At 31.2% G+C, this 26,957-nt stretch overlaps 3 protein-coding genes across 11 annotated transcripts in view; 1 reads left to right on the forward strand and 2 right to left on the reverse strand.

Moving 5' to 3' along the window:
* LOC123692234 (tRNA (guanine(37)-N1)-methyltransferase) overlaps window positions 1-19,117 on the forward strand; it is a 29,451-nt gene extending 10,334 nt beyond the window's left edge. The window contains exons 1-6 of one of the 9 annotated variants that reach the window (XM_045636952.1): window positions 9,375-9,564; window positions 15,423-15,565; window positions 15,959-16,035; window positions 16,333-16,689; window positions 16,891-17,012; window positions 17,252-19,117. In XM_045636952.1, the coding sequence (XP_045492908.1) occupies window positions 15,967-16,035; window positions 16,333-16,689; window positions 16,891-17,012; window positions 17,252-17,453 (750 nt within the window). In that variant the 5' untranslated portion in view covers window positions 9,375-9,564; window positions 15,423-15,565; window positions 15,959-15,966 and the 3' untranslated portion in view covers window positions 17,454-19,117. Of the gene's footprint in view, window positions 1-9,362; window positions 9,565-9,628; window positions 10,992-11,505; window positions 11,717-15,422; window positions 15,608-15,958; window positions 16,036-16,322; window positions 16,690-16,890; window positions 17,013-17,251 lie in introns of those variants that run through there. The other 8 variants (XM_045636953.1, XM_045636951.1, XM_045636955.1 and 5 more) reach the window with 8 other exon arrangements.
* LOC123692240 (NAD(P)H-hydrate epimerase) overlaps window positions 1-26,957 on the reverse strand; it is a 494,715-nt gene that overhangs the window by 424,344 nt on the left and 43,414 nt on the right. The window lies entirely within an intron of this gene.
* LOC123692235 (GPN-loop GTPase 1) lies at window positions 19,611-26,167 on the reverse strand. The gene is made up of 9 exons (XM_045636957.1): window positions 25,973-26,167; window positions 25,775-25,900; window positions 25,356-25,523; window positions 25,003-25,199; window positions 22,022-22,213; window positions 21,694-21,746; window positions 20,501-20,589; window positions 20,105-20,251; window positions 19,611-19,749 (listed from the first exon to the last, which is right to left on the reverse strand). Exons 1-9 carry the CDS (start codon window positions 26,013-26,015, stop codon window positions 19,667-19,669), a joined length of 1,098 nt encoding a protein of 365 aa, XP_045492913.1. The 5' UTR covers window positions 26,016-26,167; the 3' UTR covers window positions 19,611-19,666.

Below are 26,957 nucleotides of genomic sequence, written 5' to 3' on the forward strand. Positions count from 1 at the left end.
TGTTTGCCGCCGTTTATTGAAATGAATCAACGTTTTTACTACACGCTCTATGGCGTGTGAAAGTAATCGAAAAATTTTCAATTCTGAAGTCTGTGCATTTGCGGAAAATGTATTCTGTGTTAGTTTGTTATTTCAAGATGATACCATTTTATTTTTACTTGTAAAGTGGGTAGAGACATATTAAGTACTATAAAGTGATCTGTGTGTGATAGAGTTTAGAGATTTTTACATTCCAAGTTTTTTTTAACTGTAATTATTGCTACTCACTTTACTGGATACTTTAAAATATCATCTTATGTATGAATCCCTAAGAAATGATTTTTTTTTAATAGAACAAAAATTAGGTACATTAATTAAGTAAGATAATATACACTATATGTCTAACAATTAAGTATGCTGTATTTTATTAGAAAGCGCAAAGAATACAAAATTAAAATGTAGAACCGTATAATACCATTTTAATGTCATCCGTCTGTCTGTCAAAGTCCTGCCCCTTGAGATATGAGATTTCTCTTTGAAATAACAACTTGAAATTAATTTCATATACGTACCTAGCTGTAAACTCTTGAACTTTGTTATAGCTATAACTGAAACTCCAAAATTATTTATTTCGTACGTGGAAAAAGTGTTTCATTCGTAGATACTGTTTTCATGATATTTTTTTTTAAATCTTCATCGCCGAATTAATGATATAAAGTAAACTCAAAACGGTAAACTAATAGGTAGTTCATTCAGTAAAAGTTCATGCCTTGATGACGGATATGTAACTACAATAGTTTTCGTTCTCGCGCTTCTAGCAAATAAAACCAGATGATGGTACAGGAAGTTTATGAAATTATTATGCTTAATCTCCTCTTCAAGCCAAGACACGAACGCTGATGTAAAATCATTCAAACCTTACGTGAATTCTTTACAACATAGGTATGTACCTACCAATGGCAAAATGAAATCATAAGGAATCTCATTTTTACCTGCATTATTTGTTATAATAATGGTTTTATATACTTTTTTACGTTCTATCCCGTCTTTACTTCGTTTTATTAAGAGTTCCTCCGGTTTACTGATGTAGTAAACATTTTTATAAGGAAATTGGATACTTACGTGGCGTTCTGTTAGCATAGTGCTCACAGACCTTCCAACCTTCTTAATAATAATGTGTAATAGAAATCTGGTGAATAATTTATAATTTTGGCTCTTATGCGCTCGATACTTTCTCCATGAAAAAGCTCTCGCCTGTTTCCTCCCTGAATATCGCGTCGATCATAAAGCAATGATTATCATAGAGAAAAATAATTATTATCTTATCTCTTCTACATTTTTTGACGGTACTTTATTTTTAAGCACAGCCCTCGAAATTGCCGGCAAAGTACGACTTAAGTGTGCACATTTCTATTATGAGTAGAATTAAAATTGAGTCGATACATATCAAACTCCGGTAAGTCCACTCCCCGCCAAAATTGAGATAACAATGGCGCCAATTTTGAATTGTAAAACTAAACCAGTCTGTACTTTTCAAAGTTAGGTAAGTCAATCGTATCTTTATTAAAATAAGGTTTAAAGTTAATATTTTTTTTCAAACTCCGGTATGTCCATCGACAGTGGTTTATCAAACTCAGGTAAGTCCATTTCGACCAATCACAGCGCAGTATGGCACTAAAATGGCTGCCATTTCTCTCAATTTTGTTGAAGCTAACATGTGTGACCAATGCTTAGAAATCGTTTTAATTGATAAATGATGGAAGAAAACAGTTTTACTATAGAGGTGGTGGTTCTAGACAAAGCAAGGAAAAAAACAATACCAAAAGCTAAAACAGACAAGGCTCAGAAAACAGCTAAAAGATAAATGAAACTGACGCACAGCACACGCACAGTAGTTATTTCCAGCCATGAAGCCCAGGGCCGTACTGAGATTTTTTCAACCGTTTTGATTTATTGACCCCTCTCTTTGCCCAGCAGTGGGATGATAAAGGTTAATAATAATAATAATTTGTATCTTTTAATTTACATATTTTATTTTAATGTCCTATACTTACAACGCGACAAACTATCTACCCATTTCCACCACCTCAGTACGTCCCAAAACTGAGTTCTATCAAATCCCTGTAAGTCCATTAGAGATTTTTCAAATTCCTGTAAGTCCAAGACGATGTTTTTCAAAACCCGGTAAGTTTTGCTGGTATTTATCAAACGCCTGTATGTCCAGATTTAAATCTAATTTTGTGGCATAATCATCAAGTAATACATTTCTTTTTCTTCGTAAAAATAATTCTAATGTATTATATTATATCCGTCATAAATTATAAAGCTCCAAACATATTGTTTTTTTAAGTTATTAAAAATACCTCGATTCCCACATTTCTGTTAGAATGGACTTACCGGAGTTTGATATGTATCGACTCAATTAGGAGGTGAAACCTATAGGTAAGGACATAAATACCACAAAATATGATAATACCAACCACACAGGATAATATTATAAAGTTAATTGTATAGTATTTTTATTCTTAGACTCAAATTAAGACTGAGGTGTGTGTAATGAATAATTATTCATTTAACAAACTCTTTATTCAATTAACAGTCACTTCAATTACGAATTCCGCTGAAAACAACAAAAAAAAAACACCTCACAATTTCATAATTTACACATTGCTTACATTATATTGTCTATAAAGCATTCGTTAACCGATGGAAGAGCGAAAATTTAAAAAATAAATAATCCGCGTACGTAAACAAACAGTGACTTTTCGATGCAGAATAAATTACATAAATTCGCGCCAAATTGTTGCGTAAATTTGGCACAGACGGAATAAATAAGTAATAAACTTGAATGCGAATAAAATCTGATTACTTTGTGCTCGGTACATTTTATAAAATTACAAAACTCAACCATTTATTTAAAATTAACGACACGTTGCATAATATGTAGGTATCATAATTATTATTATACATACCTCTACGCATATGCACGTAAACAAACTCGTAGATTCAAATTATCAAATGAGTTGTGTATTGAAATAATTTGGATGTTATCTATCATATAAAATATATATGCCTACAGTACTATTTTATTATATTATATCGTAATTGATATTACACGATACGTATATTTCAAGTTGAATAAAACAAAACTGCTCTTAGACGTTATAAAGGACTGACGGACGGAAAACTGCTATCTATAAATCTATTAAATACTAGCTGTGCCCGCGACCGCGTGGAATAGTGACTGCATAGTAGTTAGGTACCTACTACTTAACTTTTATTGAATAAACACGTCCTAACATAAATAATTAAAAGAACTGTTAGTAAAATTTAAATACTAAACTGATCTAAAAAATAAAAAAATAAATGCCTAATTAATTTTCTACGTAAAATTTATTTTAAATTATGTCATATTATTTTTTAGGCACCAGGAGGGAGAGGAGCAAATTTATTTACCTTCCTTCCTAATTGTATGGATGCTTTTGACAATATATTGTGCAGCAACCTAAGAGCAATTAACCTATAGAGTTCTTATATTAAGACAGAACAAAATACATATTTTCTAATCTACTTACTCTTAGTCAATAACAGCATAAGCCAGATTGAGATAGCGATAGAGTATCTGCACTGTCTTCAAACGTAGCGCGCCGGCAGTCAGTTTGTTTTCCAACCAGCTGGTGGGCTCAGTGCGTCAAGTGTTTTTAACGAAATATTTAGAAAATATAAAGTGTACAGTGTTTCTTTTTATTTGTCAGTGTGCTAAAATAACTATTGTATGTTTAGCAACCGGCTATCACTAGTCGAATGGGAGTTTTGGATAAAAACAATGTAAAAATATCTTTCCATCGGTAAGTGATTTTCAGCAAATTGATAAATATTTATGTTTTAAACCTATTTGAAGGTTTTATCAAGCACTTTTTTGTAATTTTATGTTGTAACTGTAACATTTACCCACTTTATGGGGTTGTGGAATATAAAATAATGAAATAATTTTTAAAAAACGTCACAATAATATCACGTTTGGCATTTTGTTTACCACCGTAGTGTTGTAACACATCTAGCGTATATTATCGATTTATGACAAAAAATCTATTTCATATTAACGTTGATTTATTTATTTTGTTTCATAAATCAGATTTATATGTAGTTGTTGTTGCAAATAATAGATGTAAATTTTTTACCGCAGGAAAATAAAACATACCACGTGGTTGTTTTATTTGCACTATGTGTTTTAGTTTTCGTTTGTTGTTTATTAATTTCTCTTTCAGATTATTAATAAATTCATTTTGTTTTAGATTTCCAGAGCTAAATAAAAAATGGGTATAAAACGTGAGACATGAGTTGATTGGACGCCGCCACAATTTGCAATATTGTGTTCACTGCATTTCGAGCCTACGTGTTATCAAGATGGATACTCTAGAAGAATTGTGCAATCTTACGCTTACGTTTTTTTTTTTGTTCCTGTAGATAATAAATACATTTGATTAAAGAGAGTGAATTTTTATTTTGAAATTTTTTACACATAAGTTACCTACTTTAAATGTGTAACTATGTGAAAATTAAACGGTTGATTAAATGACAGTTCTCATAGATGAGAAACTACTATTGAAATACATACTTAATATACATGCGTTTTCAAAGAAAAACCCGCATAGTTCCCATTCCTGTTGGATTTACGGGATCAAAAGTAATTTTTCCAAATTTCATTGTAATCGGTTTAGTAGTATTCGCATGAAAGAGTAACAAACATCCATCCTCACAAACTTTCGATTTATTAGTAGGATGTTAGGAAAATGTTTTCATTAAGACTGTCCTTTTATTAACTTGTTAAAATGCTGCATGATTCCTTCATGCTGACTGTGCCTTTCTCCTCACTCCTTTAACTTTATCATCATTTCCTTCTTTATTTTAAATTACATTTCAAGTTTTAAAATTTCTTTTATAATGTACTAACTTTCCGCCCGCGTTTTTAAAGAAAATCCTGCACAGTTCCCGTTCACGTGGGATTTCCGGGATAAAACCTAACCTATGTGTGTATGTACAAAATTTCATTGTGATCGGTTCCGCAGTGAAAGAGTAACATCCCTTCTCACATAATTTCGCATTTATTATATACGTAGGATTAAACAAATAATGTATTCAACTGAAATTAATTATAAGTTTTGTTTTTTTATTATTTATTATTTCACGAAACCGTAAATGCAAAATACATTCACGATTTTATCGATTGAAGCACATCCCATCACTATCACCTTCTATCTATCTAAATACGTACCTATAGTAAAAATGGTGCCATGACTATGTTGAAACGTAGCTTGTTGTCTATAGCTGTCTCATTCTTTCATACGACGTTTTCTTTAGATAGAGAGAAACAAATATATGTAAATTGTATACGCTCGATACAAGTACTCTATAGGTTAATTGCTCTTAGGCAGCAACTGAGTGCCGAGACAAACGTCAAAACGTAATGGAATAGAATCCGCTATCGATAGATACTAATTGACATAAGCGTATGATGTTTTGCTAAGGATTTGTTCACCCTACCAACGACGACGACGACCACGAACAAAATTTTCATCCAGTCGCAATTTAATAAAATTGTGCAAAACACAATTAGAATAAAAAATTAAAATTACCTGTCGTTCTGGTGCTTGGAGATATTTTTTTTGAGATCAATGAATGAAAAAATAGATTTTTCGTAGAAACGGTGGCTCCTAGAAAAAAAATGTATTTGAATTTTTTTGTAGATAATATTATGATCTACAATTTTGGTAAAAGGTACCAATTTTTATATGAATTGTCCTCGAATTGTTTTTCTTTCCGAATACCAGTATGACGGTAAATTTTAATATTTTATATTGAACTAATTTTGTCTGGAGGACAATTTTGGTCGTAGTCATCGCCGTCATTACTAAAATATCATTAGTTTATGACAAAAATTAGCGATAGTAGCAGGCCGAGACTAATGTCAGAGAATAGAATAACGCTAAGGAATAGAAACTGCTATCGATAATTTTTGACATAAGCTCATGATATTTTAGTAATGGTTCGGTCACACTACCAACGACGACGACGACCAAGACCAAAATTTTCATCCTGACAAAATTGGTTCAAAATAATATGTTAAAATTTCCCGTCATACCGGTACTCAGAAAGAAAAAAAAATTCGAGGACTATTAATAGAAAAATAGGTTTCTTGCGATTTTCGCCGAGACGGTAAGTTAATCGTTTCCTCCTTAACTTTTACCAAAATTGTAGATTATAAAATTATCTTTAAAAAACTTCACATACATTTTTTTCTAGGAGCCACTGTTTCTACGAAAAATCTATTTTTTCATTCATCGTTGATCTCAAAAATAAAAATTCCAATCACCAGAACGACTGGAAATTTTAATAATTGATTTTTAATTGTGTTTTGCACAATTTTGTTAAATTGCGACTGGATGAAAATTTTGTTCGTGATCGTCGTCGTCGTTGGTAGGGTGAACAAATCCTTAGAAAAACAACGCTTTTATTTATTCTTTTAGGAACAAATCCTTAGCAAATTATTATCGATAGCGGATTCTATTCCTTTGCGTTTTGACGTTTGTCTTAGCGCTCTTATCTTTCCTGTCTCACGTCTGCAGTAACTATATAAGTAAACCGTATAGACCGTTCAATAAAAATTAAATTAAAAAAACTCAACGCAACGAAGAAAAGTGCATAGAAAGAGGAATAAATAATTTCACAAACTTCCCGAAGATCTTTAAAAATAAATATAATAAAAAAAACAAAGTCGTCGGGGCTGCCATACCATCATTATCATAATATATCTTATATATATATTTTTTTTTATTATGGTACTTAATTTTAAAGATCGTCGGGAAGTTTGTAAAATTATTTATTCCTTTTCCTTCGTTGCGTTGGGTTTTTTTTTAATTTTAAACTTCGGCTTCTTATTTTCATGTAATATTTTCAAGTGAGCGAGACCTACTTCTACCTCCATAATACATTCCTACATCATATTGATATCTATAAGTTTGTTGCTCCTTGACATCTTTTAAGTTGGGCCGTAACCGTGCATAAATTTGGACCACAGTGGCAAAAAAGTGGTATATTTAAGAAAAAAAATTGCCAAGGGCCAGGCCTATGTGGCTTTGAGAAGAGTTCAAAATTTCCAGGGTGTGGCTGTCCTCTCGCTCCCCTATCCCCCTCTTCTTTCACAGACTTTCAACCCTTCCCTTTCCATCCCAAGTAAATGGCAGAACCGATTTTAATAATATTATCTAATTGTACCTGGCTATATGTACACGTCATATCCTATCGTTTGATGCTCCATTTGGTTTATTTATCTAACCACTGTCACCCCTAAAGTGCCCTTTATGTAATAAACGGATGAACCGATTTCGATAAAACATTACTAAGTAATTGTAATTCACCCGTTATGCACATTCATTTGATATATCACTAAGGTATATTTGACAACATTCGTTTCTTTCATTCCCACTTATACCTATTTATAGGTATAGTAAATGGATGAACCGATTTTGATTAAATATGTCTAATTATACTTTACTCGTCATGCCCTTTCATTTCATATGTCACTTGAGTCAAAATTCACTTTTTTTATTACCTACCACTTTTATACCTATATCAAATAAATGGATGAACCGATTTTGATAAAATTTGACTTATTTTTACTGATAGGTCGTTCACTTTCATTTAATATATATCACTTAAGTATATTCGACAACTTTAGTTATTCTCATTCCCACTTTTACCCCTATATACCTAGGTACAATAAATGGATGAACCGATTTTGATACAGTTTATTTAAGAACCAGCGTCGGAAAATATGCTGCCTAACAAAAAAACATCATCTAATTCGGATTACCTGCTAGCGAGCTACGGTGGCACAAACAGATACACACACATAGCGGTCAAACACTTATCACCCATATTTTTGCATCGGGGGTTTATAATTAATATAATACGACATAACATAAAGGATATTTTTTGTATAAAATTTACCTAGAAATAATGTATAATTTTAATTCGACCCCTCCCCCCTACTACCTCAGCTTACCCCCCCACCCTTGGGGACTTTTGATATGATCACTTGGACATAACTGTAGCGTATAATTACAGATAACTTACGTTTTATCGTACACTGTATAGTGTACCATAGAATGCCTTAGCAAATGTTCGCCGTGAGTACTTAAATGGTCATAACTTTTTTATTTATAAACCGATTGACATGAAATAAACACTAAATGTTAAATGAAGATTACCACAATATATTAGTGAAAACCGCATCTAAATCGGATAAGCCGTTTCTGAGATTAGCGTGTTCAAACATTCAGACAGACAAACGGACAAACAGACAAACAGACAAAAATTTTTTTAACTACAGTTTTAGGTTTGGGATCGATTTCCTGCTAATTTTTTTTACATATTTTCATTGTACAGACACCACTTTTCTAGAATTTTATTATATGTATGATGATGATGATGATGATGATGATGATGATGATGATGATAAGAGCAGTGGTGGCTCAGTGGTGAGACCTCGGACTTCGAATCGATAAGTCCGTGGTTCGAGACCAGGCGAGCGCGCAGGAAATAAATTGATTTTTCAATTTATCTGCGCATGTTGTAACATCACCACTGCTCGAACGGTGAAGGAAAACATCATGAGGAAACCGACATGTCGAAGAATTAAAAAGTTCGACGACATGACGTGTCATCCGCCAACCCGCACTTGGCCAGCGTGGTGGATTATGGCCTGTACCCTCATAGGAGGCCCGTGTCCCAGCAGTGGGAACGTATATGGGCTGATGATGATGATGATGATGATGATGATAAAACATCTAGGTACTATTCAATGGGATGTTATCATTATGAGCGCTTTCTGAGTAAATATTCGCAAGCGCTCTTGTTCGATGTTATAATAATAATTATGATGTTAAAACTTAAATTATTAAAACTAGTACCTACAGAATACAGATGCGAATGGCTAAAACTTTATGTCTTCTTAGAAAGCACCAATACAACCTTACCAACAAATATATTATAAACCGTACATATGCGTTAACATAAATAATAGGTATTAAGTATATTAAAAATAACAAATCAGAATGAAGTTTGTATTAGAAACACTGTAACCTGTTACCAGAAACCACCCGGAAACATTTACATGTTTAAATTATTATAACTCAAAAAAAATATTTTTTACGTAGCGCACTTAAACAATAGCATCGTAATAATATGTTTTAAATTTAAATATGCCATCAGATCTACGCAGCAGATTCTGGTAAACCTGTACAAATTTCTACAATTTCATAATTCATTTTCTTAGCAAGGTGGCAATAATAAAGTTAACTGTCACATTCTGTACAATCTGTCATTACTCATTTGTCAAATTTATACTCAAATCAAATTGACAAGTCGAAGTTTCACGCAGTTCTAGGTTTGCTTGGTGTTTATTTTAAAATTACTCAAATAAACTTTATTTCGATCTCCTGAAATATAAATACAGTGTGTTTACTGTTTGACAAATCTTCAATGAGAGGCTGATAATAATCAAGTGTGTTGACCTTGGACTAGGTTAGTATGCTAACTGTTATATTCATTTGAGTTATGACCATAACCCACATTCGAAACTTTTTACGTTTTTTTACCAGCAAAATGTGCGAATCGAAGGTTTCGTTGATGCCGGTTGGTGTTCGTGGTATGCGTGTTTTGGATCGTGAAAAGTTCATACAAAAAGTGCGTGTGCCAGTGATTGTGGTGACTGAAGACAAGATTGCCAAAACAAGTAAAATAATGAAGAATTACTTTTTCAAAATGGAAAATTTTAAGCCCGTACAAGACCACTTAATTGACGATTCAATTAAAAAAAAGAAAATTTTTTGTCATCCAGAAAAAATTGCACAATGGACAGACATATCTGAGTCAGACAGGACTGCTCTCAAACTAAACGAAGTAAGTGAAGATAATTTATTATTTGAAGATGTTCAGCTCACTTATGACAATTTGAAGATTGATACAGTGTTTAAAGCAGTTCTGCCAGAGAATGAAGAAATAGTCAGTAGTTTTTCTCAAATCGGGCATATCATACACCTGAATTTAAGAGATCATCTGCTTGAATACAGGCAGCTCATCGGTCAAGTTCTTCTCGACAAAATCAAGCTGTGCAGGACAGTTGTAAATAAAAGCAACATAATAGACAATACATATCGCAATTTCAAGATGGAGGTAATTGCTGGAGACGAGGACTTTCTAGTGACTGTAAAAGAAAACAGGTGTAGCTTTCAGTTTGATTTCTCTAAGGTTTATTGGAACCCTAGATTGGGTAAGGAGCATGAAAGGATATTGTCATTTTTAAAGCCAGGTGATGTTTTATTTGATGTGTTCTGCGGAGTAGGCCCATTTTCCATACCAGCAGCAAAGCGACACACTATTGTATTTGCAAATGATTTAAATCCCGATTCTTACAAGTGGCTGGAACATAATGCAAAACAGAATAAAATTGACAAATCCCTCATTAAAATGTACAATTTAGATGGCAAAGAATTTATACGCGACATCTTCAAACAGTACATTATTGATTTATGTAATGGTACGCACAAATTAGAGAGCCAAGCAAAGATTCATATTACAATGAATTTGCCGGCGTTAGCTGTTGAATTTCTGAAATATTTCAATGGTTTGGTTGATAAGCAATTGTGTGAGAACATACCCAATGATATAATAGTGTATGTTTATTGTTTTGCAACTGGCGACAATCCAGTGAGAACCGCTAAGGAAATGGTATTAACAAACATTGGTGTGGACATATCGGAGAATATAATTGATGTGTTCAATGTCAGAAATGTGTCACCAAAAAAAGAAATGATGAGAGTAACATTTAAACTCACTAAAGAGGTGCTGAGTAAAAAGGTTTTAGTGGATAGCGATGAGCCACCAGTGAAAAAACTATGTGTTTAATAGTTTTTGCTTTCGTTTTTTGATTTGTGAAATGTTAAGCATTTATAGTCGAGCCAATTTAATAGGCAACATTTGACGTCTATCAATTTTATCTTCGAAGAGAGGTAACCTGCTTAAAAACATCGATTAAAGTGTATTAATCGATACGGATTTGAAACATTTGTCAATCGAATTTATTAACTTATGATGATTTTTATTGACAAGTAATCAATGCATTCGATTCTAGATATCATATTTCGATTTTTAGAGTAACGTCTCTAGTATTTAAAAAGAAAAAAGGTTTATTGACACAAAATTATAGCGACGTCAGTTCTTCAATTCAGAAATTGTTTATTATGTTTAGGATGGTTTATCAGTAAAATGAAATCTTAAAATTACTTGTATCTATTGTCTATCGGTCATTATCATTATAAATATGTAATCGTAATTGAAATAAGTTAAGCAAATGTGCAGTTCTAACAAAACGAAATATCATGTTATTCTATGTCGTCGTTACTAGGTTACGTTGTTGAATTTTGTTGAACTGTCAAATGTTGCCTATTAAAATGGCTCTACTATAATACAGTGGTATATTTTTAAATAAGAATAATTCATTGTGCAATTAACTGACAATCCATAGGTGATGCAAGTCGTTTGGTAATGTTACAGTTCATTCTAAATGAAAAAAATCTTATTTAGATCCGTAAATCAGGAATCTAAAATAGCTATAATAAAAAATCAATCTTTGTTACTTAAAGTATAATAAATATTAAAACATGTTTTCTTTAAATATTTTCTTTAATTTAATCTCACACATACAATACTAATGATCCTGCAATAACATAATATGTTTTACATAAAACTGACTACAATATGATTATACCTGTTAGAAAATCAATATTAAATTTTATAAAAATTCAATGCATTTAATTTTGAAATTAGACAGACTAAAATGAATTATAGAGATAATGATATATGTAGTTGAATTCAATGTTAAATTATATTCTGATTTTATATGCATCATTGTTATAAATTTTGACTTTACATCATTGAGTTACTATGTATACATAGTAACTCAATGCTCAATACATCAACACATCAATACATCAACAAGTTCTACACCTCCCACCTCTGCCTGTGTGTTGTATCCCTAAGAAATACTGCAGCTGGCTACTTCCCATTTCGTAAACCTCAAACTGTACCTACTAAAAAGTTGCGTTTGGTAAACATTTCGTTACTTCATACATTTAATCCCATTTGGTAAACTTTGTTAGTATTGTTATTTTTGTACGGTACAGTCAGTGTCAAATTAGTATTAAATTAGAGATGTATATATTTTTAAATTCTTCAGTCTTGAGATAGTATCTCGACCATCAAAAAGAATGGCTGATCAAGAAGAAGTAAAAAAAACGTATTAAAGTCTGTAAAAATACCACGATGCTACTAAAAATACCACGTGCTTTTCCCGCAAAAGAAGCACCGAGCGGGTTCTCAGGTAGGGATTTATTGTCCTTACCATCGTTTTAAACAAAAGGTGTGAATGAGATAGACATAAGTAAGTATACGTAAATTATATCTATTACCGGGTTTAACTTATCAGTTCACTCGTTTTATGCATAGTGCAAGGTCGTTGCAATGTCGGGTGAGGGATCTTCTAGTGGTGCAGTGAATTTAAAAATTATTAATAGTACACGAGGCGGTGAAATTTTATTACGCGCTGGGCATCAATATTATAAACAGAAAAATAATAAGGACTCAAGTTGGTGGCGCTGTGTTAATAGAAAAGATGGATGTTCAGCAAGTGTAACTTTGTGTTCAAATCGAAGCCATGTATTAAGAGAAAATGCTCACTGCAGTTCTTGTATTCCGAATTTTGAAAAAAATGAAGTGAAAGTAGCCATCGAAAAATGTAAACAAACTATATGTGAAGATCTGAAGCCGATTCCAGCTACATACAGGAAATGTACTAAAAAGCTGAAAGATAATGGTTATGAAATTATTAAAGAATTACCAAATTTTGACAAAGTTAAAAGCACATTGTATAGACACAGAAATAGACAACTAGGAATCACAAAATCTCAGCACTCTAACTCTACAGAAATCGTGATTCCTGACCGTTTTAAAGACAATTTATTGTTTGATGAGATTGACGGTGAAAATAGAATGATTGTGTTTGGTTCAAAGAGTGCAATTGCACATTTAAATGACGTCCGTCACTACTTTGCGGACGGAACGTTCAAATGTTGTGCAAAGCCGTTTCTTCAACTATACGTTGTACACGGAGACATAGGAAGTACAGAAACTGGGACAAATATTGTACCATTTTTTTATGCAGTGTTGACAAACAAAGAAGAAATTACATATGAAAGACTGTTTTACAAACTAAAATTTCATTTACCAGAGTGGACAGCCGATATTATTACCTTGGATTTCGAAAAAGCTCCAATAAATGGCTCCAAAAAACAAAATAAATGACAATGTTATCATTAGTTTCGTTTTTCTTTTTTTACTTGACTGTACCCATTTCATCTGAAAGTTTACCAAATGGGATATAACACAAAAAATTATTGAAATGTTTTCGAAATGGGACTAAATGTATGAAATGTATAATGTTTACCAAACGCAACTTTTTAGTAGGTACAGTTTGAGGTTTACGAAATGGGAAGTTTACCAAATGGGAAGTAGCCCTGCAGCTTAATGCTGGTTACATAATTCCATAGGTCCAGTTAAAATAAAATAAGATGCCATGCAATAGGATATAGGTCTGCCAGAATCTGATGGCATATTTATAATTAAGAAATAAAAGATTTTCATATGGCAATGTTATTTGACAACTATCAAATTGGTTGTCAAATTATTTGTCTTCTTTGGAATTAATGAATAATTTTTAGGATTTTGTCTAAAAAATCTTCGAAAAAGTCGAAAAAGCCGCTGCGATCACAAGCAAGAGATGTTATTTATAATGTGTATGGAAAAACATTCGATGAAGAAGGGTCAAACACATCACAATTTTCAATTTTGAATATTTTATTGGTAAATTGGACTTACCCGTTTTGATACTTAAAATTAAAAATATTATAAGTAGGTAACTATAATATTGTTTGTTGATTACAACATAATTTTATGAAAACTTATTACAAGAGTTTCCAATACGGCTATTCGTCAAGTCCAAGCTGTCCAATTCAATTTGATATTGTGTGTATCTGTTAATACTTACGAAAATAAACATAGTTTTTATTTATTTTATAAAAAAATTATTAGCATTATCTAGTTTTGATCTGCATTATCATTACATCCATATTTTTACATGACATAATGATAATGAATATACAAATATAGGTATGTGTAAATAATATGTAATATGTATTACATAGATAAAAGTAATATGTATATTAAACTTGTAAGTATGTACCTACATAATATTAAGTGGATGTCTCATTATTAAGTACAGTATTGTGCACTTATGTAATGTGACTAATGATGTTTAGGACAAAATAAAAAATAAGCAGTATCAAGATCGTTCAGTCCATTTTCCCTAGGGTTGCACACTCAAAATTTTGATTTCCCTAATTGCCATCAGATTCTGGTTTACCTATACTAATCATGTAATAAATCAATTTCATAATTTAAAATATTTTTTCGTCAAATCATTTACTTGTGTCCATGGCCATGAAACTTATCAATTTCTATTAACTATTTATTACGACAATCAGTGCATGATTTAATTCACTGTAATCAAATCTACGATTACAGACTCTGACATCACATAGGTAAAATCTTCAATCTGCTATCGTTTATCAATGAAATAATTACACGGTAAAGGAATTGTTTAAATCGATTGAGTAATTTTTTAATTAAATCCTCCCATTATATTATTTAACTTTAAAACTTCTTGTCTATCGTCTACCTGTATAAATTTAGAGATAATATACCGCATATTATGTAAACAACTACAGAGATTCTTGCCTGCTCTTCTCTGTCGATTTGTAGAAAATTCAAATGTGCTTCTAGAAGTACAATTATTGTATAAATAAATGTTAAAATTGATAAATTACATTTTAAAACCGGTTTTTATGAAATAAGTACCGAAATGTATTAATCGGATCTCTATTATTTCTTAGCTCAATATCTCTTATTTATTTTTGAATCGAAATAATGTGTGGAACAAAATGTACCAGAACTTATGCGATTCTTCACAGATCGAAAAACCAATTTTACTAAAATTAATAGCATTTTCGATGTGATATGGTATTTCTCGTGATTCCTTATTTCTGATTATACAGGTAAATTTAGAACTAAACTTGGTCACGGATAGACGCACCTTTATAGCTTATTTTAGTTGTTTCAATAATAATACACTAAAATGTAATGCATTCATGAAGTTAAGCAGTCATTAGCATTAATAATTACATATTAAGATTTCAATGCAAGATGAACAAAAGTGATGATTATTGAAGGATGTCCATTAATGTTTAGATTGCTTGCTAATTTTATAGTTACAGATATATCGACTGACGACTGGATCTGTGGAAAAGAAAATGATTAATCTTATCAGATTCCAAGAGCCTATATTTGAAGAACAGATAACGTGTTATTAAAATTGCTTGACCTTCTTCTGCACTGAAAATCAACAGTAGCGGTTATATAATTATATGAATTATACTAATGTCCCACATAGTAGGTACTAGATCCCACCGCATTGAGCATTCGTTAGTTTTTTTCTTAGGTTTTTTTTAAGAAACCAAAATTTTATGTATATTTATAATTAGGAGAATACTTATATATCGACTAGGTTGCCAGTCAAAATTTGGCCCCAAGCATGTTTAAACATTACCTTTCGTATAAACGGCTGATTAAATCTTTTTTCTGTAGGTAACGTTCTGGGATTGCTTAAAAAAATAATCTAATCTAGATGCATTAGTCATTGATTTTTTGGCGCAATGTTCATTTTAGTCAAATATTTTACAGTTGACTGACGCAATGATCAAAGTTTGTGATTCTTTTTGTAATAACAGTCTGATATTTGTTCCAGTACGCAAAATGCCGAAACGAGACGATGTAATTACAAATTATGAGGACACAGCAACTGTGATAGCAGAATCTGAACAGGTAAGTACGCATTATATATATTATTTTTTCGATAAACTTAGCAATAGCAATTCTTTACTGAAACGCTACGGGGATCTTACCACACGCGCAATAGTAACTATTTAGTAAGCTATTTCCACTTGTAGTAGTAGGTAGTAAATAGATAATGGTGAAAAAAAGAAGGATATTGTTGTTAAGATATAAATTATCCTTTGAATATTGTTTTATATCATATTTATTTTTAATTAAATTAAAGCTAAACTATCATTATAATTGGGTCATGTATTTGTCTTGTATATGATACGTAGTTTTTTGCAGATACTAAGGCAATGCTTCTCGCAATTCAGGTTAGACGAAGTTTTCCTATCGTTCAACGGCGGGAAAGACTGCACAGTTCTACTAGATCTCACAATAAACATATTAAAGGATATATTTAACAAAGATGATGTCGCAAAAGATCTGAAAGTCATATACATGCGTTCAAAAGGCCCTTTTAGAGAAATGGAAACGTTTATAGAAAAAGTTGAAGCGCATTATAAAATTAAATTAGTAGTGGTTGAGGGAGAAATGAAAAGCGTCTTAGAAAATATTTTAGAAACCGATAGAAGACTCAAGGCCTGTTTAATGGGAACGAGGAGGACGGATCCATATAGTCAAAATATGAACTTTCTACAGGTATTGTTATTAGAAATATCCTTTATGTAGCGAATTACTTTTTAAAGATAAGGCAAATGTTTTGAAAAACAATGAGATCATTCTCATTAATAAATATACATACATATTGTAGTAAGTACACGATTATTGATTTATCGCAAATAGGTACATCTAGTATAAGGTTTGTATTTTTTTTTTTCAATATTTAATAATTTTTTTCAGAAAACAGATCCATCCTGGCCTCAAGTAATTCGAGTATCACCACTGTTAAATTGGAGTTATCATCAAATTTGGACGTACATTCACGAGCGAAATGTGCCTTATTGCAGTCTGTACGATATAGGGTAAGACATTAATTCTCAACTCTTCCTCAAAAATATAGATCTGATAAAAATATAATATACTTCCAAAAGTTCATTAACTTGGTAAATTTTCATTGCCATAATACTACATATTAATCTGAATTTTCCAGAAATTGGAATAAAATCACCATAAATATTATTATTGCAGAAATTAACTTAAATTACCGTATTTAATATCGCAAACAAACCCAGAATAATTTATATACTGATATTTTTTTCAGATACACATCATTAGGTAATACATATAACACGTTGCCAAACCCATCTCTAGCGTACCACGTGAACGGTCACATAGCATATCGACCAGCTTGGTTGTTAACCGACCCCACACTAGAAAGAGCGGGAAGAAAGTCCACACAACCCAGTGTACAAAATGGTCACAATGTACCTATTAGTAATGGTCAAACAGCACAGACATTATAGTTAAACCTTTGGAGCGCCTTTTTTTAGATATTATGTTGTATAATTTCTTTTTTCTTGTTACAAAATGTCACAACTTCTGTATGGTTCGGTAAATATGGTATAGCTACCTTTTGAACAACTCTTTGTCGTGTTAAAAATCCGTGCTTTTAAAATCTAGTGGAAATGTATGTTTTGTCCAATGCTTTGGTAGTTGTAAAGAGGTTAAAAAGTCAAATCTATGTATGTCTATTGTCTTACATATTATTGCGAATTTGAAAAAACAACTTTTGAATTTGTCCATTCGCTGTACTTATACATTGAAGAGGTAGCTTTAAAATAGGTATATACTTCAAAAGTGACTTAATACGAATAATATGCCTGTATAATTAACCTGTGATACTCTCGCAATGTGTTGTGTTCTCAGACAAAGGCTCATGTTAAGTGGTACAAATTTAATTGAGCCGAGATATTTCTGTAGGACAATTATTAGTTCAATTTAACTAAAAATATTAGCAGATTCGTTAAATTATACTGCACGTTTGATACGTGCTATTTATTCGTACTTATTTTCTGAAGTTCTGAAATTGAGCGCGCATATAAATTAAATTCAAATTACAAATAAGCCATAGACAATTTCACCTTTGTGATTTGTCTATGCTTTATAGAACCTCAAAATAACTGTTCTGTGTTGTGTACAACAGTACCCTTGACGATTATTATTACTATGTTGCTATTCAACATTATTTTGTAACATTCAACTATCTACTTAAAATTGTTTTGCGAGGAATTATAGCTTTTTTAGTTTTGTAATATTACAGCAGTTTTTTGAGATACAGGAAATTACCTAGTTGAGAAGGCAGAGCATATTGTATAATATTTAAAGTTGCTATTTTTTTTTATCCACTCTGCCTTTGTTATTTATTTGGTTACTAGTTTAACTATATACACTTATTTTTATTATTTAATCACTCTTACATTTAGTATCACATTATTGTTACTACTCGGCCAACAAGCGTACTTATAATTTACGTTGAACAGGGATTAATTTTAATTACACATTAGTAATCATTTATTTATGATTTTATCACTTCTATTTTTACTGATTGTATCCAACTTACCTTTGTAATGTAGTTTTTAAATCACACTATGAACATTTAGCAATTGTTTGAATCAAATCCCAGTGATAGCAGATTGTTATTAACAATGCATTTTATTGTGCATATTTTAGTTCCAATCTCGAATTTAGGTTAGTTATAATTAAATAATTGTTATATTTATTGACAGCAAATACCATCAGAGATTTAAGGCTTCACCGTAAGAATATCACAAATAGTTTTGTTTACTAAATGTTTACACTTAAGTTACATTCATATAAGACTCATAACAACCCGTCTCAATATATTGAGCTCAGAATCCTTGAAGGTATTTATAATGTTTTGCATCACGATTTTTTTTCTTTTATTTACATTTAAGTATGTAAGTATATAAGTTTTATAGACATACCTATAAGATATTAGGTATCATTTTTTATCTTAGAACTAAATAAAATAAAACTCCTACATTTCTGATGGTATAATGCCAACTTAATAATTTTCAAAATCCAATAATTAATAATGTTACCTGTTATATGCAATTTCCTATTATGCCTACCTCTCTGTGAGTTAATAAATCTAATTTGACCGAAATTGTTGACTACTTATTTAAAACCTTTACAATTTACAAATCATATTTAACATTTTTTTACTGAACTGACAATCTATGAAAAATAAATTTATCAACGTAATACGCCTTCCAAATTTATATCAGAATTATTACATAATAATAAACATGTAGGTAACATTAGATCATCATTAGATATGAGATTCTTATCATGCCTTTATTTACTTTAATAAAACTTATACTAAATCATCATATATTTTATACTAGCGGTCCGCCACGGCTTCGCCCGTGGTACATTTTTACGTTTTCTCTCCATAAGAACCATCCTCGTACTTCAAGAAATGTAATAAAAAAAGAATTAACGAAATCGGTTCAGTTGTTCTCGAGTTATGCGCTTACCAACACATTTTGCGATTCATTTTTATATTATAGAAGATAACTAACGCTTCTGATGTCTATGCAGATGAAATAAATTGTGTTGAAAAAATCATTGCAATGATAAAGTGAAAATAAACTAAATTATAAAAATACATATTTATTAACCGCTTTTATACTAAAATTTATTAACAATAGTTTTAAGTATTATTTTCACTCTGATTAGGTTTTACATGCTTCTTGATAAATTCTTGAAAAGCTAACACATCTTCTGGCTTGTTATCTGAAATTCGACAACAATTAATGACTTTAATCACCTTTAATTAAATACATTTTTAAATCATAAAAACAGATAATAGATATTTTGACATTTCTATTTATTTACTAGCTGCTTGCCCCGGCTCCGACGTGATACGCCATTTTGGACCTTTGGTCTAACAGATTTACTAATTATATCTTGCCTGTATAAGAATTAAAAATACGTTTTATCCAGCTTCAAATAGGGTGGTTTCTAATTTCATATGTTTATTTTTTTGTATGTTCGCCAACTTCATCATTTATAAACCAGTTTTGACAATTATTATAAAATTATTACGTCTATACATCATAGAATAACATTTATCTATCTTAAAACATACCCATCTCAGGTTTTTGGTCCTCCGTGCCCTCTTCGTCACTAGAGCTCTCGTTGGCTGGATGCTTGAGGTACATATCGCTTATCTCCCTCCCACCCATCACTACCTCTATGAGTTTCTTCTTGTCTATCACAGTGTCTTTGTCATCGACTATAAGACGATAAATAACAAGGAAATATTGTAAATATATATATATTCTTAAAAAAAAATTATAAAACATTTTAATGCCATAAAACTAAAAATTAATAACAAAGAAATATTTTGAATTTGAATCAAACTCACGCGCGAGATCTTAGCAATCTAAAGTATAGTATCATTTTTAATTTCGATACATCAATAAAGTTCAAAATTTGTCTTTGCAGCATTTATATTGAAAAAATCATAAAATTTAAATCATACCTCGTTTATCCTCTTTCAATTCCTCCTCCTTCCTCTTTTGCTCTGCCAATTTTTCCTCTCGCATTTTCAGCCAGTCCGCTTTGTATTCCCTGCAATTCAAATATTCTAGGAGGTAGCAACGTTGACAAGTGAGCATTTAAGTATAGTTGGTTCTTTGATATGCTGTTCCTCTTGCTATTTCGGTTACAGTCCGGGCTGTCTGGCTGGCCGCAGTGGTTGCGTTTATTAGTGCGCATCTTATCTGCACAGGAAAATATCCTTAATTTAAAGTCATTTTTAACGCGTAATTTTTAATCGTTTGCCTTTAGATAGATCCATTATCATCCAAATATCATCAAGAAATTAAAGACTTTTTAACGGATTTTAAACGCGATTTATTCATTGTATTATTTTCCCAAGTCTTTAATTTCAAAATGTATAATACTCGCGTAAAATCAAACACTAGAAAATACAAATATCATCAAATTCATATTTATACCCAAAAGTGTAATAAATATGAAACCATCTATTAAAAATATTAGTTTACTAATTATTCAAAATAAGTATTAAAAAAGGATAATATAATATAAATAATAAAGTTATTACTTACCTTTTAAGCAGACTCATGTTGATGTAATTTCACTTATTTCGATGACATTTTAGTTATTTTGAAATAAAAATTGCGTATGGCACCTATTTTACAACGAAAAAAACGTCTTGCAATAAAAAAATTATGTCTGATGGATCTATCTAAAGGCAAAAGATTAAAAATTACGCGTTAAAAAATGACTTTAAATTAAGGATATTTTCCTGTGCAGATAAGATGCGCACTAATAAACGCAACCACTGCGGCCAGCCAGACAGCCCGGACTCTAACCGAAATAGCAAGAGAAACAGTATATCAAAAACCCAACTATACTAAAATGACTTTTTTTTAAACGTTGCTAGCTCCCGTACTAAAAGGAGAAATTAATAAATAAACTAACTACTAAGTATAATGTATTTATCATGAAATATTCACTATATCACTTTAATAATAAGTTCATAATTGTCGTAATATTTAAATGAATAACCACTTTAGTTAATAATGTAAATTGTTATAAATTTATAATAAAGCATTTGAATGCCATAAAAACCAAAAAATATAAATTCATGTAAATTGTTGGAAAACTTTACAATTAGAAGATATTTATAACATACCACGTAGTATTTACCTTTCATACTCCTCAGCGGCCTCATCAACCAGTTTAAAGAACTCATCAATTCCCTTAAAACAGAATCAAAATATAACATTAATTGCATAATTCATATAACTTCATGATCATAAAATTGTGGTTTAGAATGCACCTCATAATCGATTTTTTCTTTCCTTCAAAATTTCTCAAATATATAAGTGAATTTTAACTTTTTTCTTTTTATAATAACTCTATTTACATGTTAACGGTACAAATAAAATATATTTTCTTTCTTTCAAATATGAATAAACTGTATTTGATGAACTAATTAATCTTTTTCTAAAGCTTAAATAATAATTAATCTCACATCGCCAGTATGTGCACTAATGCCACAACACCGCAGGTCCGTATAAAAGTGGTCAAGCGCGAGCGCCATGGAGCGCGTCAAGTTGCCCACATACGAACTGCCTTCCCCTGACCCCTCAGCGTCTAGTGCATCTTGGAATGCTTCGAAGTCTCGCATCCATTCCACTGCGTAGGCATTGTCTACTACATCTGTCTGGAAATGTGGATTAGATACAGTGAAACCTGGTTAAGTGAGACATCAAGGGACCTGCAATGTCGTTTCACTTATAGAGGTATTTCACTTACCCAGTGTCTCAGATATACAGGTATAAATAAATATCTGTCTCATTTACAGAGGGTTCCATTAATAGAAGTGAGAATACAGGTTCATAAACGGATATTAACTTCAGTTTTTCACGAAATGATAACGATTGTAGCTTTCGTTTTGACATTTTTCAAATAAACATTTGTATGATAGTAAAGTGAAACTAAAACTGAAGGTAATTGAAGCTCAAAGTTTGTACTTACAATTACGTACTTGGAATTACGTGTGGAATTTGTGGGTACAATAAGAATGAGTAAACAAACAATTTTATCTCAGTTACAGAGGTTTATGCATATAAAATTTACTCACTGTCTCAGTTATAGAGGTAACTATGATGATAAATCGAAAGAACAAATCCCAGATATAGAGGTTTACCTCGTCCCACTAACAGAGGTAATTCAGTGCCAAAGTGTTGGGACCTCAGCATGAGTTCCAGTTATGGGTTTCTCACTTATCCAGGTCCCACTTAACCAAGTTTCACTGTATTATTTTAGCAATGAAATTTAAGAAAAATATACAACTTATTGTTTTCCATAGTTAATTTATAGTGATGAAGACTTAAAATTTTAACATGTTCAAATGAATATCAAGTAGAACATTATAATTGGTAAGAAAATCATATTTCTTTGTATGGAGAGGCAAAAAAGTTTTGCCACTTATTCTTATAGAATATAGTGAAATACTTCCTATAAGCTTTTTATGCAAGCCAAATTTTAGTTAATAATGAGTTATTTGTAACTATAACAAGTAGGAACAGTATCTAGACACGCGGCAGCGTGTCAAGCCGAGTTCAAGCGAAGAGAACTGGCGAGCAGCAGCCGTGTGTATATTTACACCACAGTTTACACGAACCATTTCGAGCCACTTTTCACCCCCTTATAACTCGAAAACTATTTAAGTTAAATACACCAAATTTGGTACATATCAAGAAGACCTCAAGATAAACAAGAACCTTAAATTTCATAAATACAGATTAAACAGTTGCGTAGATATTGATATCCAAAAATCGCAATTTTTAAGACTGACTGACTTATAGACATATACAAAACCTAACCCACTTCCAGATAACCTAGAAAGTTCAAATTTTGTAATCAACTAGGTAATAGTGAGTGTACAAAGGAAAAAATCAGAAAATACTGAATTTATCTGTATTTAATTTTTTTTTCAATGACATAAATTTTGTTTGTATGGAAAAATGGAAAAGTTTATAAAAATAGAAAATATTATATTCACCTTACTAGTCTTAAAAAATAGATCAAAACTAATCAGTGGCCGAAAAAAATTTTGAAATCCATCAATAAATGACTGAGATATAGATTATTGAAGTTTACATATTTTAGCCATTTTAGCACGAAACATCTGTAGATTCGATGCGCCTCTGACATCACACTCACTCGCGCTAGTATCGCTAGGGCGGATTACTTCGATTGCATGATTTCTTTATTCAAAACTGTTATTAAACGTAAAACAAAAGAAAATTGTAATAAAATATTGCTCATACAGTTAAAAATAATATTATATAATTTTACACATTCACATTTATGTATTCTTTATTTATGAGTATTTAGTTTAGTTTTAATTTCAGTGTAATGGAAGAAGGCTTCGTCGAAGGTCGAAATGATTTAATTTGCGTAATATTAATATAAGTGAAACATCTTTAGAGGCGTTTAGAGTAAAATTTCAAGATCGCGTCATGGCAATACCGTAACGTCATGGAGTAAGGCGACGATTCTTCTACAATGATCTTTGCATCTTGGTAATATAAATAGTGTGTGTACAAATTCACGCTGGATGTTTAGAAAATCATGTAATCTTTTAAACAGAAAAACGAGTTTAAAAATTTGCAGATAATGACGGGGCAATGTGCGCTGACATTCATAACATACAAGAAGATATAGAAAATAATACTAAACAAACCATACAGAGAAACCGCAAGAAAATATAAAAAAAATCGTATATAAAAGTATATTATATTCATAAAGTAAATCAAATTTGCAGAGTAATTTTCTGTACAAAAAGTAATGATATCCCACCAAAAACATAAATGTAAAAATTGGAGCCGAGTTCAATCGTTGACTTAATTTGCCAAAAAAAAAAGAAATGAGATCTAAATGTGTGCCAAGTTCTGCAGACAGTCCAGAAATTTATTTACAAAGATGTATTACCTAAGTTCTTAGGTTGACTGAAAACTCAATTGTTTTATTTTCCCTTAGAGAACAATGTTTATTCCAAAATATAACTTTTTTAATTTGAATAATATAATTATTTTCACAAAGCAAACAACTAATGACCTATTGAACCCCATAACTTGATGAGGCTAGTTTTACATACTGTTTATATTTTGTGAGGTTCTAAAAACTAGCCTCATCAAATTATGGGGTTCAATAGGTCATTAGTTGTTCGCTTTGTGAAAATAATTATATTATTCAAATTAAAAAAAGTTATATTTTGGAATAAACATTGTTCTCTAAGGGAAAATAAAACAATTGAGTTTTCAGTCAACCTAAGAACTTAATACATCTTTGTAAATACATTTCTGGACTGTCTGCAGAACTTGGCACACATTTAGATCTCATTTCTTTTTTTTTGGCAAATTAAGTCAACGATTGAACTCGGCTCCAATTTTTACATTTATGTTTTTGGTGGGATATGCTATTACATAAACAGTCAAGACTTACCTTATTCATAACAAGAATAAACGGCAACCTCGTCTTATACAATATAGAGCAAGCATACAACATATTAGACATAAACGTGACTGGCGACACACTCCTCACTGTGTCCATGACATACACAACCACAGTGGGACAGGAAGACGCCAACGTTTCTGTCACTATGGTTCCTGACGCTGACCATGTGAATACTTCAATTTGACCTGTATATTATGGAACAATAAGTTAAGTAATGTTTAAAATATATGAATAATATTAAGAATGAATAAATCCTTAGCAATAGATTTTCTATTGTGTCTGTGGTTCCGGGGCCTGAGTTACTAAAATGAGTCCAAACTAAGAATTAAGCAAACACTTACCTGGTGTATCAATAACACAATACTTATGTTTCTTGCCAGCTTTCTCAATTAGTTCCACAACTTGACCAAACTTTGTAGAGAACAAGTTAAGAGCAGTCACAATACCACCATTAGGTCCAAGGCCATATTGTTTCATTACCTCTTTATAATCAACTGTGTCTCGAATATCTGAAATATTTTTTTGTTAAAAAGTGCACCGATACGAAAGTTCATTAAAATTTGCAATTATTTATTAGAAAAAGGAAGAATAAATTTAAAAACATAAACTTTACGAAGCCTGAACGTGAATGTTTTTCACAGTAGCAAAATTTTTATTTCTTTATACATCAAAACACCATCAAAAGGCCTTTATAAGTAGATGTAACAATATGTACTTAATATATTTTTGTAACGTAGTTACTTTTACACATTTAACTTACCAATATTAGCGGGATATGGGACTTCACGACAAGCCGGATCCAAATTAATTAAATACGGTCGTGAGCCATTTATCACTTTACCAGCTAGTCGTCTGGTAAATGAAGTTTTCCCAGCACCAGCCATACCTATATAAAGATTGTTTAAAACCAAAATACAATGTAACAAACACAAACATTCAAAATAATAACAAAACTAACCTAAAATTATTAGGCATACTGGTTTCTTCGCTTCTTCTTCCATAGCTTAATCAAATGAAATCCTCAATGGTAGAAAAGATATCTCAAATTTTAATTTTGCATGGATTTCAAATTATATGTTTTAATAAATATTATATTTACTAGAATATAAATTTGCGAATCAACATCACATCAACATTCAACATCGCAAATCGCAAACACGCAAACTTTGTTATTTTGACATATGACAAGTGGAATGTGAGATCCTGAGCAGATCACAGATGATCAAAATATTTAATGTAATGTGTTACCAGTTACCACCCTAAATCCAAGCGCGGATCCAGGGGGGGGGTCATGGGGTCATGACCCCCCCCTGGGCTAGGTCCACGACCTAAGTGGACCACTAATTAAATATTAACTTTTTAATTTAACAAAGTAATATTGTTCAACATGATGTTTTTATTAACTTTTGAAACATAAAAGTCTAGAACAATGAAATCAATTACAAACGGAAGAGAATGTAACAAAAATTAGAGGAAAAGTTATTTACGGTCGATCTGGGGTTGGGATTTAAGGACAAAAAACAGGGTTTCTCGATTTAAAAAAAAAAACTACAACTGCGGAATAAAGTTAAATGCAGGTAAAGTTGTAGGTAATTCAAATATTTTTTACAACTTTTGCTGTTAGGCACACTTTTCTCACAAAACCTCAAACATCAACATATATAGGTACCTATCCCAGTTCGTAGATAAGATATAAAATAGCAAATTTTTTTTTTAAACAAGGCTAAAGTTTCTAAATCAGGTCAATTTATATGGTAAATAACAATAAAAAATACAAAAAATTTGGACAAAAAAACGGCCAAGTGCGAGTCGGACTCGCGCACAGAGGGCTCCGAACAAACTTATTTTTTTATTATGTCGTATCGTTTAATTTTGCTTTTAGCAATTTTTTCTTTATCTGTGCTATTAGACGTTGCCTTTAACCAAATTTCAAGACTCTGTTT

This window comes from Colias croceus, chromosome 6 (genome assembly GCF_905220415.1).
Source record: "Colias croceus chromosome 6, ilColCroc2.1".
NCBI lineage: Eukaryota > Metazoa > Arthropoda > Insecta > Lepidoptera > Pieridae > Colias > Colias croceus.